The sequence below is a fragment of the Phalaenopsis equestris genome, unplaced genomic scaffold (assembly GCF_001263595.1).
Source record: "Phalaenopsis equestris unplaced genomic scaffold, ASM126359v1 Scaffold001353, whole genome shotgun sequence".
Taxonomy (NCBI): Eukaryota; Viridiplantae; Streptophyta; class Magnoliopsida; order Asparagales; family Orchidaceae; genus Phalaenopsis; species Phalaenopsis equestris.
This window is the reverse complement of record NW_018165792.1, coordinates 125624-141419: the sequence shown is the minus strand read 5'-3', so window position 1 is coordinate 141419 and position 15796 is coordinate 125624. Positions and strand designations below refer to the sequence as shown.

Genomic DNA, 15796 nt, shown 5'->3' with positions numbered 1-15796 from the left:
TTAGTAATGGAAATATAAGTAACTTTGTTAGATTGCTTTGGTCATCGAAAACCGAAGCTTTTGTAATGAATTTTTGACATTGGCCCATGCTCTTCATTAGCGCAGTTTTCTCTGATTGCTTGGAATGAGAGATTTAGATTCAAAGGGGCTAAGAAACATTTTCAATGGGATTTTAACATTTTGATAATCTTATGAAGGTCTATTAAGTCTAATAGCAGCATTACTATTTCTACGGGCTCAATAGTCAATAAGAAGTGTTTGAGAATGATTAGTTTTCATGTATAAAGTTACCAGCTGTTACATTGTAGATTGCAGGTTAGTAGTAACATGCTAAATGGTTTGTGATTACTCACAAGCTTTGTTGATCTTGCAAACAATTTAGCCTCTATTTGTAAATGGCTGGAGAGTGATATTTGTGGATGGTTATCCAATTCATACATAAGAAGGTTTGTGGTGACTCATTGCTTAGAAACAACCCATTAACTTTTTTACGATGATCTCTTTATTCAATGCTGTAATTTTTGTTTGTATAATTATATCTTCTACTTGATTCATTGCTTACATGACAGGTGGATTCGAAGTAAATTGATTGCTGAATTGGTGACAATATTTAAATAATTATAGTAAAAAATCTTTGATTTTATTTCAGCAAGCTTAATTGAAGGGTCATGGTACTAGATGGATATGAATTTACACGCTCAAAATAAAATACAAGATTCAATATGCTATGTGTTTCATTTGTGCTTAAGCTTAAGTTAATCCTCTATGACTTCATGTTTCATGGTCATTGGATTCTATCCCTTGTTTAATTAACCATACATCATAATCTTTGCATCCTATATGTGGATATTACTTCATTTTGGGCTTTCTGCTTTACACTTTTTACATTGAAGCAAAAAGGACCCTTTGCACATTATGTGAATTTTTGAATAACTTTCTTCTCTATGAATACATAGATAATTCACCTATAAATAGGCGTTTACACGAGATAAAACAAGGAAAGAAATCTTCCTACAATTAAGTAATTCCTATAATTATAGAATAAACATAAATACCTATAATTAAGAATTACTATTTTTTATACTATGACTAAATATAGCAAGTACTAAATAACATTAAAGTAAATAATAATAATAATAATAATGAGCGTAATTCCACACCTCGGAATAGAGAAACAATAAGAGCACCACTCAACCCATGGAGGAGAATCACCACATCGAAACGAGATACAACCGAGGAACCACTCTAGACGGAAAAATAGGCCCTTAGGTATAACCCTAGACGGAAAAATAGGAAATTTCAGTAGTTATCCTGATAGAAAGAAAAAAACTAACTCTAGACTCCAACGAAATTGAATTTATAATAATAAGATAACTAAGGGTGGGCCGAGGAACTGATTGACACTCCCAATACAGAAGAATGCCTAGACCGGTTTGGTTTAGGCGAGCAGATAGGATTCTGCCGGTTACGGAAAATCCTTTATGTAAGAAAAGCCAATATCAATCCATGAATTGTGAAAAATGCCGTGTGCGAAAGACGCCGTTGTCACCACCTACTTCCTCAACTCATTTCTTTATTTTTCCATGAAGATTTAGTACAACTATACAAACTAAACATAAGCTACCCTCCATCACAATAAAGTTGCTTCTACCTTTTTAATATAAGAAAATCTCTGAGTTGGCATCTCTTTTTTCTCTGTATCATCATTACCAAGTTTTCTTAGAGTCTTTCTATTCTTGAGATCATTCATTGATCCAGTTTGTCGTTTTATTGCAGGATTTTCATTGGGATACTTAAATTTTATTATGATCATGCTAAACTATCCCTAAAGCAAATTATTCATGAATATTCAATTGGAGATCACATAATGTGGATTGGGCTTCCATGTAGATGCTTAAGTGCTCTCTACATTCTGATTGTTCCAAGGAACCACTTATAACTCCAATTTGATTATTCTTTCGATAGATTCATCACTTATATCAATCCACTCTAGATTCTTTTGAATTTACCTTTGGAAAACATTTCCAAGTACTATAGATTCTGAAGGCCGCTAGAAGCCACAATTATAGTTAGGCATATACATTGTTTGGATAAATCCAAAGAAATAATATGATCTTATTTAATTGATTTGATTTTATTATTGAAATATTGACTTGCATATTGGTTAGATTTGACTTTCTTTGACTTTTGGTTATGGATCCAATTTTTATTTCTGTAAAACCAATCTAACCAAAAAACAAATTATAACATTCTTTTTTCAAATATAAATAAACAAAACTTTATTCAACAAGACAAAATCATAAACTTCAGAAAAAAGTACTTTAACATTTTTCTTAATATGTGCTATTTAGCTAAATTTAGTTTCATAAGAGAACTAATTACATTTCAGTTCATCCAAAATTAAAACAGACTAATCCAACTAAAGTTTGATTAATTTAAATTGTTTTGAATAATAGTTAGGTTTGTTCGATTATTCATAATTCACAACTGAAACAAATTGATTTAGCTAGTTCATAAAACAACCAACCAAATGTATACCCTCAATCAAAGTTGAAATTAATGATCTTATTACTTTGTAGAAAGATATTGCATAGATTCCACCAAATGATTTTTGGCAGATAATAAATATAAAGGCATGCTTTGCTATTTTATTCTTTTAAATATATCATCACAATATTATAAGTTATTACGAGGTTCCCAGAACAGAGAAAATTATCTTTTTGGTTTTGCAATCAATGATACTGAAGGAATTAGAATTGGAAATAAATAGAAAAAAGAAAGGGGACAGAAAAAGCAAACAATAGAAAAGGAATGAATTGAATTAGATACAAATAGGAAAAGTGATGGAATAGGAAAAGAGGGCGGAGGGGGGTGTGGGGCGGAGGTGTTGTGTGGGTCGCAGATTGGGGAACAGCCGTGGTATGCTCCTGTGTCATTCAAAATATGGAGAAACATAGAAATGACTAAAGCCTACCTTCAAACATCATGGTCACCGCTCCCACTACTTATGATATGATTTGAACGCAAAACATAGTCAATCTTAATTTTTGTCATGGAATCAAAGACATCCTTTATTATCCTATACATAAGGATAGGAGTTAGCACCTCATGTGCAAGTATGATCACGGATCCAAATCCACTAATGTATTATCACCTTATGATCATCTTGCTGTTGAGAATGTTGGATACTCGAATTTGCAATCTTATGCCTTTGAATATTGTACTCCTAGTATAAAAACTTATAAATAGTCTCAAATCCCATCTTCCACGAGGGGTAAATATGACAATGTCCAAGGTTTACCAAGCTTCCAAGCAAGAGGCTATAAATGAGGACCGTTAGCATTCTCCTCTTCCATCAAAAAGACTCTTTTTTTTATTATCAAGTTAATTTTGATGGTGTATTTTGGTTCCTGCTTTTCCACAAGAATTCTTTGTAATTTCTTCATGTTGTACACATTTTGCTACTGATTATAAGAAAGTTGCCTAATAAGAGTAGATGGGCTGAAATTCAAATTAAAGCATGATTGTAAGCTATGTCGAAAATGACGAGACAGAACTTCTAGTTTTCCAGTTTAAATCAAGAAATTATCTAAACCTATACATGATTTATATAGAAAATGAAAGAAGATTACCAAGTTAAATTGACTCTTCTATCTGATAATTTATCTTTCATTCATTGCAAGAGTAGTGTTTTCAAAATCTAACCATAATGTGATGTGCAAGGAATCTTTTTTTTTTTTGCTTTAATCCTCGCTTTAATCCTCAAATTACAAAGTTACAAAGCCAAATAGTGCTTTTACTAACTAGCCTTCATAGGATATGCATCATACATACATGTATTATGTGCGTATAATAATTATTTAATTAACCAAACTTATGCAACATAAAAGCATAAATTTGGAGGAAATATAATGGTGTTTTTATAGACTTGAAATAAAGAAAGAATCAAATATTTAGATAAAATAAATATTGAAGTGAGCTAAAAATATTTAAATCAAGAATACACCCGTAAGATTAATGCTAGTTAAAGTCCAAGAGAAGGAAAAAGATGAAGTGAGAGTTAGCATGATTATGAGGCACTAAAAGTGTTTTTTAAGAAGAAACATTTAAGCGAGAAGTTACTAGAACCAAAAATAATAACTAGAGAATAGCATAAGAACTAACAGGGGAGTGAGCAAAAAGAGAAGAACCGCCACAAAAAGAATAACACAAGTAGAATAGAATGGAGAGCAATAACTTAAAAACCACAAGAAATAATGAATATAAAAGTAAACAGTCGTCCCTAATTATTAATACAGATGTTGAATCAAATGAAATTTAAAGCATAAAGAAAACCATTCAAGGAATGAGAAAGTAGAAGAAGCAATGTAATTAGAAAGGTCAATGGTGAAAAATCAAATAAAAGAGATCAGAGAACTTCAATAGTCAAGAGGACTACAAGTGATTTCATGAGGATCTAATTATCCTAAATATTTTTTTTTTTCATTTTCAGTTCCTTAATCCATCATCTCCCCATCTTGCTTTGTTTTATACCATAACCACACCTCAAACCCATTTAGTCAATTATTGCATAAAAATGATAACCTAACTTGAAAGTTTCCCATCCTATATGGCCCACTAGCATAATCCCTCTAAGAATAATAATTTTTTGTGTATTTGCACCTCATCAAAAAACCAAGGCTAAACTATAGCCTTGATTACTACATATTGGTGTTTCAAAGATCAGCCTACACATAATTTTGACCCCTCTTTACATCCAAGGCTGAAGAGAAAAGGCTATTATATATTGTGTGCAAGCAGGGGAGAGTCTAAGGGCATGTATGAGGGCGGGTGATCAATCTGCATAAAGGTCAAGCTGGTGACATTGACCATCAGTGGCAACTATGGGCTTCAACAACACTTAAAGGGCTTGAAATCAAGAGGAGGCAGTAGCAACTTAGCAATTCGCAAGTGATAGATCAATTAGGACTTCTCTTCTTCCTTAAAATATCAAGGAAAGAATCCCTCACCCAACATTTTATTGATTTACTATAAATTACAATTAGTAAAATAATTTTAGGCAAAGATGGAAGTTTAAATTTTGTAAATATCAGCTTGAAATGAATTAGTAGAGAATCTATAGAGTTGTTTAATAATTATTTCGTGCTGCATGCAACACAAATTATGCTAACTTCGTTGTGGATTTTATGAATGCATATAATTTCTTAAGATTTTTAATAAAGAATGTTGAGCAGTTAACTGGGAAAAATTGTTAAATGTGGCATTTACATACATACCACACCATTCTTATGTATTTACATAACTAATACCTAAACTTCTATATTCACATAGCTAGCTTGCAAATCTCTAACATCACATAAGAATACCAATATTTGATTCGGAAAAAGTAATGAGAACTTAACTAAAGGAATTTGATTGGGCGCGACATTTAAAAATGAGCAAGTGAAACTAGCAATTCATACGTGTTATAGAGACGGGTGAGGGTCTGAGAGAGAATGCCAAAAAAAGAGGAGTGTAGTAGAAGTCACATTATGCTAGAAAGTAATTATTATAATAGAACTATATGGATCAGGAGGTTTGGGGGACATGAAAGAATAACAGGGTGTTGGTGCTGAATGCAAGAAAGGATGACATATCCATGCGAGTGAAGATTGCGCAAGAAAATGATATTTCAATTTGTCAAATTTAGTTAGAAAAGGGACATGTTGACCTGAACATTAGATTTTAAATCCAAATCAATGGAATGTGATGATAATGGTAGGCAAAAGATACATTATTTCGTATGGCTCAAAATGATTTGGTAGCAGTCAAAGTTACATAATAATGGCTTAGCTCCTTAAGTTGTGAATCATAGAGTACATTTTATAGGGCACAAAGCCCTCCATTAGCTAAACGTTAATTTAAAATTATCACTCTTGGACAAACATCCAACTTATGTCTACAAAGTCTCCAAGAACAATAGCCCAAAACGACAAAACTTTGAGATGTTGATCATATCCATCATCAATTCCCTAACCATTTGATACAACTTGCCAGTGACAAATCTCTTCAATTTAAGGTAATTAATCGTAAGTGCTTGGGCCTATGGAAAACCTAAAACAAATCAACAAATGAAAATGAAATCTTTGACTATTACATATCTAAAAAATTTAACCTAACTTCTAAAAATTTGACACGGAACAACACAAAACTCTCTTGAAAAGTCGGGGCTCGAATTTCCGAAACCCAAACTGTAGATGTGTTGAGTGTTGATGATGCAAATTGTGACACAATTTAGAAAGTTAGAGCGATTCATGAATGCATCTTGGATCTAGAAAGAGAACTTAATTGCTCATAAATAATTTACATTCATCCAATCATCAATAGTAAAGCATTATGAATCGAAAGCCATAATTATCTATCTATAGAAATGGTTTAAAAATAAGATCAAATTTAATCTTACCTAAAAATAAATTCATACCAAATATCATTCAAAAAAATGATACCAAATAAATTTAAAAAACAAAAGGAAAATTTCAGCCAAAGACATGTGTTTTCCAAATGACCAGAAAATAGTCCAATGCAACTTGTTTGCAACGTAATTTGACTTCCTTGGCTGGTATATAAGAATTTGATCATTTTTGGGCTAATTTAACTGCATGCACTGTTTCATTTCCACAGAATAACATGTTTTTAATCACATTAATCTCAAACAAATACTGACAAATATACAGTATCAACTGCAGAACATCAGGGTTCATCTATCTATAAAACATGCCTGAAACTCTTTATTTAATTCGTCAATGTTGTCCTTGCAACATAAAGAAACATAATGTAGGAATCCAGACCAACTATTTTAATAAACAATGAGATACCTACTCGTTTAAATTTCATGAAATTCCTCATCAAAATCTATCATATCCAATTGCAATATCATGATGAGGTAAAAAACAAGCAGTATTTAGAAATACTACAATACTACATAGATATTCCAGCACATTGTGCTCCACTCACCTTTTCACAGATTAGTGAACTAACAATCACATTCAAGTCTTCAGGTTCCGCCGTCGAGGATATATTTTTTCCAGTTGTGGTGACATAAGCTCTCCATTTTGCTAGCCATGAGGAAGGGAGTAAGAAGTATCTGCACCCCGTATGAAGTGCTATACTCTTCCCTACGAGCAACTTTTCATGATTCTGCCTTTTTCTGTTCTTTTCAGCTCTAAAAATTATAATATAAAAAGTATGAATAAAGCATATAAATTCTAGTAGAAAAAAGTGTTAAAATGGTTCCCTCGTTTTTTTTTTCCGGGGGTCATTTTAGTAACGGAGTATAAAAGTGCCAATTAGTCACAAACTATTTTAATAGGGGCCAAAATATTCCTCCTTGGGACTATTTCAGCCTATATTAAGAGTCTGAAGACTAATTTGACACTTATAGAATGGCCTCATGTAAATAGTCGGAAAACTGTTTTGATATTTTACTCGATTCTAGTACATCTTAAATATTGAAGTACAACTAAGGCCATACCTTAAACAATCTTCTAAGTTTGCAACTTCTGTCATCTCCCTGTTACAAATCTCACAGGGTTCGCTATCAGAGGGAAATGCCAAAGAACTCAATTTATCCTCAGGCTTCACTTTACTTGCACTCTCATAAAAGAAGTTCCAAAGAGCATCAGGAACCAGTATGCGCTTTGCCCCAGGAGCATGCTCTGGCAGAAGATTACCATGAGTGCATGCAAGAGCTGCCGTTGGTCCAGCATCAAACTCACAAGGAGAATCAACATTCTTTCTACGCAACCACTGCAACAGCCTGAGACAAAAAAAAAAATATACTGCAATAAATACACGAATCTTCACAAAACAAAAAATTTTTGGGGCATTTACATACATACCAACCAAGTCCTATGTATTTACATATCTAACACCTAAAGTTTACTTTTTAAAATTTAGACCACTCAAATCTTTCATATAACATAAAAACACCGCTATACTAACTTTAATAGTGAAATACACATTTTCAAGCATAAGTAAGGTGGCATATATGTAAACATTGAAGTTTAGGTGTCAGATATGTAAATAATTAGGAATTAAATAGTATGTATGTATGGATAAAACAATCATAATGACCATGAAAATCCTAGAGAAAACAGAAAATGAAATAAAACAGTGACCCTCCATTAGTTATTCCTGCTGTTAATTTTGGAAACAATTTGGGAATTAATGCTCATTCAAACACTTGAGGAGAAGTGAAAGTGGATGGTTGTAACCAGCAGGGGTACATGCAGCAGTAGTGAAACTGTCCGTTAAAACCTCAGGGAACATACCAATTAATCAAAATTTAACATAGACCAAATGATTCTATCTTTCGCCATCTAAAGAGGCACTTTATTTTCATATTTTAATATTCTGCCGCAGCAATGTTGTATTAAGCAAAATGAAATAACTGCCGCAGCAATGTTGTATTGAGCAAAATGAAATAATAAAGTATTTGGTTTATAGACAAATATGCATAATCTGGTTAGTAAATGTCTTATTCAGAAGCTTGATTTATGGGAGTTCTTTGTTACAGGAAATGTTCTATTTTTAGCATCGTTATTTCATTTTTAGAGTAAATGAATTCAATCTGTTTATTGCACATGTCAGTGATAAATATTGGGGTCGATATATAGCATATAGGAATAAAAAAAAAGGAAGAAAATAAAGAGAATAACCTCAACTAAGGGGGCATAAAATAGCTGTAAAAAATATACATTCCTAGTACTTTCCAATTATAATCTTAACAATCTAGTATTTTTCAATAAGTTTCAATTTACTACAAATATGGAAATAACAAGAAGGGCACACAGCTATAGTGAAGAAATCAATTGATCTTCAATCGAAATTAAAGTAGTGGTGATCTTTATTGACAAGATTGCATCTCTGATAAATTTAGCAACCAACTTCGATGCATGATTTTTCCGGAAAGATGGGATTACTTCATTTTTTAATAGTTGATAGATAATCACATTAAAAGATCATAGTCTATGAGATAAGTAAACCAAATTCTTGTAGCAAAGTTTTATATAAATTATTTCGAAAGTTGAATTAACTGTAGGCATGTATTCAATTTCAAAACTGATATTATCACAACGGTGTGCTTATTTGTCTTTTTGATATTGATGCCTGAAACTCTACAAAGCAATCGGTAATCATGCATTTATACACTCAAGCAATATGCATAATTAAAACCCATGTGTCGATCCCAAGAGGAAACTAGTAATTTTTCCTAATTGGTGAAGTTCTATTTTACTAAACTTTATGTCTAGTTTGAAGTATTTCAGGGTTAAAAATTTCTTAAAAATCCTAAAAAGGCAGAAAATAAAAATAGGTTTTGGTCTTTTTAGATGTGATAAAAATCATACTCCTGTGACTCAGGATTATGTGAATCCTCACAATTTTCTATGAGATCCTGACATTGTTGTTGACAGCCAGGAAAAAATTCTCCTTAGCCTATGTCTAGGCCACAAGCATTGAAAACTCGTATTACATTTAAGGGAGCTTAACCATACAAGGTATTCCAAGAATCCTCTAGTCCCCCATCTAGGTTGCAATCTTACTGACAATATATTCATTCCACTAAGTGAATATATGTTAAATTATTTGTTCTTCTAGCTAACGGTTAAAAGTCCTATATCACAAATGGTTTTAACATTCCAATTGATCAAATTAGAAGTTAATTAAGATAAAAAAAACACACATCAACATGAATCAAATAGAGCACACAAAAATGTCTATGAGAAACTCATGGAGAGAACATCGATCCAATTGCATGTCGTAATCAGAGCATGAAAACAACTTAGATACTATGCATGATAGAAGAAAACACAAAAATTTTCATTGAAATCAAGAAAGCAAACAATGCAAATAGGTACAAAAACTTGAACCAAAGTTGATCCTTCTCGAAGTACGCCGCCATGCTCGCCTTACAATGAATGCTCACCAGCAATCTCCCGAGTAAAAGCAATCAAGTCTCTTCCTCTCCAAACTCATGCAGAAAAATCCTATAAATTTTTTCTCAAAAATACGTAAGGAGAAAAACCTAAGACACACAAAAGAGAAGCCTTTCCTAAGCTAAAGAAGAGTCCTCGTAGCTAAAAATGATCCTAGGCTTCATTAAAAGTTCTAATATAGTTAGGTAACTAAATCCTACAAGAAATCCTTCCAAATTCATCAAACCTCAAGTCAGGGCGTGTAACGCTCAGCTCCAACAGTTCATAAGATGGAACAAATCGCTTTATATGCTAGAATCGAAATAGAAGCAAAATAGTCAGCACACAATTTAAAAAGATACCAAAGAAATAAGCATAGGAGAAAATTTGAGAGAGTGAACAGAGAGGAAAGAAGAACCAGAAGGAACTCACACGTGTTTAGGGTAAGAAGACAACGTTTCCTACTTGAAGGATTAGAAGCCATGACGTGAAGCATCAACTTCACCTTTGAGCATTATGTGTGTCCTATGTGAAGAAGAAGATTTGAATTGAACGAATTCAAGTGGAAGAGGGTAGCCCGCATCCTAGCTGAAAGAAAAGCAGAAGAGAAAGGAGGAGGCGAGTAAGAAATTTACTACACTTGGGAAGCCACAATCGAATGAAGGAGGAGTTTAGCGTGCAGAGACGCTCAATCCAGAGCGATTAAGCCTAAGGAGAAGGAAAAATATCAGGCAAGAAAGAGAAATTTTGTGCAAATTGAAGCTTGTGAGAGACGTTTGATTTATTAAGGTTTATATGTTAATAAAATAAATTATGTAGTTTGTATATTTGTTATAATAATAATAAATAATATAACAATAATAGTATGAAAAATTTATTTGAAATATGAAAATAAAGTTTATCATTACTTATGTTAAATTGGAGTGCAAATTAATAAAATTTAATATAAATCATGTGTGTTATTAAGTTGTAGTTTCGATGGTCAATTTAAAGTAATATAATTACTTAAAATTAAAGTTTCCAATCAACAATTAAAATAACATAACTACTTAAAAATTAATTAAACATAATTTATGATATATTTAAAATTATATTTTAATAATATTTTAGGTAGTTAACTATTGGAGATAATAATAAAATGTGTTTGAAGATTTAAGGCAAGTCATACAGTTTTGAAGTGAGTACTCATGTTCATATGTTATAGTAATATTTTTTATTCTTTTAGACTGAATGCAATTATTGTTACTGTAACTAGTTATATCAAAATCACTGCAAACATGTGATTTATGATTCTATTGAATTTTTATTTACATTGTTGGAATAATGTATGTACTCGTCATTGTCTAAATTATCATAGATATTAAATGTTATACAAGAATATTGACTGTTATATAAATAAGAATGAAATAATCATTATTAGATAGTGATTTTCATACTATACTCGCATGTGTATTTTTTATTATCATAGAGACCCATTTATGGAATCAGAAGGGAAATGCTAATACACTCAAGTACAAAAATGAAAGAGCATATTGATATTAAAATACCTTAAATGATATTTAAACTGTGCTCCAGCAATAAAAGTACACAAATTAAAAAAATATTGATATGTAAACGATACAAAAAGACAGTGTGTTTAGAATCGCATTGAATGATCATATTATATAGTACAATCGCTTTCATGCTTTTAGATTGATTTACATAAAATTTAATTGTCATGGATATTATCTACTTTATCATTATATTACTATAATTGAACAATATGAATATTCACTGGTTATGGTTAGCTCACTGTTGTCTTAAACTAGTTATTTTGTTTTAATTAATTGATTAAAAAGATGACCAAATAAGAGAAAATAGTTATAAAAAATGCAAACAAACAGAAATGGGAAAATTTTAAGTATATTACTTTAATTCTTTTTATATAGTGGCTCTTTCATTTATTAAAATGTTAGTTATAGAAATTAAATGTAGAATTTAATTTTCATCGTCCAATTGTCTGTACCTGTCTTGATTAATTTCACATCCTGGTGTGCTAAGGGAATGGCTTGGGTGTGCCAACCTCTCGAGTTCGAGGCACGGACACACAACAAAAGAGCACGGATGCGTTGAAGGCTCTGGAAGGAGGCACAATTGTGGTTGTTCCTAGTGCAGGAATGTTGATGCTTCAGTCCACAATGATCTCCACACAGCGAGGGTGGCACAGGTGTGTCGCATCGTGTCGCATCATGTCGCGGGTGTGTTAGCTCTTCTGTTGGGTAGCGCGAGCGTGCTACTTCCTGACGCAAGGGTGTCAGGTTTCTTTTGGGTATTTTGGCTTATATAGCACCTTAAAGCATGCTCAATATCTGTATCACGAAAAACATAATCAAAACATCTTTCATAAGCAAAAAATTATCATAATCATGAAAAAAAACATAAAATTAGCCATGAAAATATCATAAATTTTTCTTTGCAACAATTCTCCAAACTTCATTATTTATTCTCAAATAATCTCATAACTTAACTTAGACTCATGTACATGATTTTGTAGCTTCTTATTAGGGGAGTTCATTTAATTTATAATAAAGGTGTGCAAATAACACATCAAATTTGGATTTTCTTTAATTTCTATTAACTTAGCATTTTTTCAATTCACTTCTTTCTGAGCAAAAATAAATCATAAAACATGTGATCTGACATGACTAAAACATTTTTATTAATCAAGGATATTTTTAAGTCAATTAAATATCAATCAAACAACTCAAAATTCCTTATTTTCTTTCTGGAATATGATATCAAGAATTTCATTAAGTTCTTTAAGTACTATTTATTATGAAAAGAATTAGACACCAATTGTTTATTTTCATACTTAATCTCAAGCTTCTTTCAACAATATTCGATGATTTTATTTTAAACTTAGAGCATTCTAAAAGTTCTTTTTTTCCTTTTTCTTTCTCTTTTCTTTTCCATTCACAATTATTATATCTAGTTAAACACGAATTTTAAGGGTTTTAAATGTTTAACCCCACCTAGCTGATAATTCTTAATCGCTTCTTGATTTAAATTCAAAAATATTATAATTCATTTAGAAATGATTAAGTTCAGGTAGCATGTCTAAGCTAACATTTTAAAGGCTCAAAATTTTATTTGATTTAATTATCTTTTGCAGTCAGTCCTTTTCAAATGTTCATGAACTTTTATACTACACGTAAAAATAATTGACGTGTTAATATATCATGATATTAATTTAAATTCAATACATAGATAAAATTTCACATTGCTTTTGAGGTTATTATTCATATTATCAAATTACAAGGAATCCTATTCATGAGCCACACTACATAGTAGAGTCTAAAGTTTAGGTATGTAAATCAATCCAGTACACATGCCAAACTTACCCTCCCCTCCCCCAACAAAAAGAAAACTTGCTTGACACCTTACATGGGATTAATAGTAGGAGAGGAAAAAAGCAAATACCTGTCGGTCAATTTTTTCGATGGATTTGTTATTTGAAAATATGAATATGAAAATAATTTTTGAAATTTAATTTAATATAATAGATATATAGTTTGGGTTTTGAAAGTAGTATATTTTAATTTTTGAAAAATGAGACCAAATGGATCTCATTCGTCCAATATTTGCATAATCGTGTCTGATACCGCGAATACTACACCCTCCCGAAAGATAAGTGTAGACCTCGGCGATAGACCCAATCCTGCAAACTAAGAGATTTGTGACATCCGTTTGGTCTGCGAACCTTTTAAGTGACTGGAATCACTTGAGAAAACTATCAATAATGATCAGTGGTTCTAGTTTTCAAGAATTCAAATTTAAGATTTTCAAGGTATGACGTGGAAAAACAAGTGAGAATGACTCAAGTAAGAACAATCCTTTCAGGAGTCCAAAAAAAGTAAAAGGTAGGAGATGTCACAGATTCAGAGGGGAATCCTCAGTGACTTCCCAAACTATCATAATGTGTGGCTGTGTTTTAGAGAGGATTTTATTTGAATGTTGAATCCTGTCAATTTTATTATTTCGGACTTACATATGCATAATACTCGATTACGCAAATAGCCCACAGAGATAAGATGGTTTACGTCATGTCACACGACAACCTCGGAACCTAAGGCGGGTTACGACTTACATTGCACAACATGGTTGTACAGGAGCCTAAAAAAGGGGAGTGCGAGGATTTACGTCGCGCTAGGCGAGCTACCTCGAAGTCCTATGAGTTGTTATTATACTAGGAAGGAATAATGCTGAAAAAGATCTTGTTGCTCTCTGAATTCCTCACCGTGCTGCCCACAAAGTTGGCTCCAAGCTCCTATCGTCGCGACGGCTACATAGTTTAAGTGTTTGAGATTGGTGATTTGTGTTTCCCAGTTTTGGTGTCAAAGTTTGGTTTTGTTTTATTTCAATTTTGGTTTTGTGTGCAGAGTAGTTAAATTGCAGGTAAATAAAAGAACTTGAAAGGTAAAATGCAGTAAAGTAAAATGTTGTACATAAACTGTAAAAACGTATATAGGCATCTGCTACTGTTGTGTTATTAATTTTGCGAGCATAGTATGATTTGCAGCAGATTTAAATAAACTTGCAAGAAAATTAAACAAGGCGAGAAAACCCAACGCGAAAGTCAGAAAAATAAGTTATAAAAATCACAAGCAAAAGAAATCTTTAGCCACATATGAAAGATCAGGACTGGGTATAAGACATTAGTAAAAGTGGAAGGCTCAGAGCTGGGATGTATGCTTCCCGATCTTGAACAAGAGTTATCAGCCCGACAATCTACAGAAAGTAGTCCTTAACCTCAATACAAGTGACTAATGACTAACCATGGACTTTTATAACTTTTCATAGAAAAATTATTTGATTTTCATGCGAAAGCTGTTGTTTAAGTCTTTTTTATGCAGAGTTCTTTTTAACATGCAAAAGGGATTTTTATTTTATTTTTGTAAATATTTTGTAAAATCTATTTAAGTCTTTTTTATGCAGAGTTATTTTTATCATGCAAAAGAGATTTTTATTTTTTTTTATTTTTGTAAATATTTTTGTAAAGTCGTGCGGTCCACAGGCTAGTTACTTTAATCGTGCTAGAACTAGTGACAACCTAAGAGTGTCGGGGTAACGATCTCACCAAGAATCGTCGAATAGTATCATGGATCCCTCTCTCTCCCTTATTGAAGATCCTTGAGGTAGGAGATACTATTCTAATAATCCTACTTCGTACCCCTCGTTTAAGCACACATAAGTAATGTCGTCATCGTCCTCGCCACTTAGACCCTAGACTCATCCTAGTCTGATGATCCATATGTAACGTTAAAAAATTTCCCCAATTGCCAGGAGGATTTGAGTGTGTTATCCAAGCTCAAATCCTGACGCACTGGGTTTTATTGTAGGTTAAGTCATTAAGAGAATTTCACTGTTGATTTAATTAAGGAAGCATGGGTCACATCTCGGTGCATCCTGGTGTCTAGTGTCTTGATCAGTTTGTGAATCAGGGTTGAGTGTCTAGTTTGACTGTGCATTCGAGGATTAGGTGAATAGACTCTTACCTAAGGTGCTCCTAAAACCTTAGGAGGTTACATTGCAGAGATTAGGTAGATGGGCTCTCACCTAGAGTGTGGTCCTAAAGTCTAGGAAACCTACACTGAGGATTAGGTGGATGGGTTCTCACCTATGGTGTGCTTCTAAAGTCTAGGAAGACTATGCTGGGATTAGGTGGATGGACCCGTTAGGTGGATGGGTTCTCACCTAGGGTGTACACCTAAAGTCTAAGAGGTCTACACTGAGGACTAGGTGGATGGACACTCACCTAAGGTATGTGCTCCTAAAACTCTAGGAAACCTACTCTTTAACTTATG

At 32.4% G+C, this 15796-nt stretch overlaps 1 protein-coding gene across 1 annotated transcript in view; it reads right to left on the bottom strand.

The window, feature by feature from the left end:
* The window catches only part of LOC110034130 (ubiquitin carboxyl-terminal hydrolase 26), a 105376-nt gene that overhangs the window by 44256 nt on the left and 45324 nt on the right, over positions 1 to 15796 (bottom strand). The window contains 2 exon segments of the mRNA XM_020738413.1: positions 6994 to 7201; positions 7511 to 7795. Of these exon segments, the coding sequence (XP_020594072.1) occupies positions 6994 to 7201; positions 7511 to 7795 (493 nt within the window).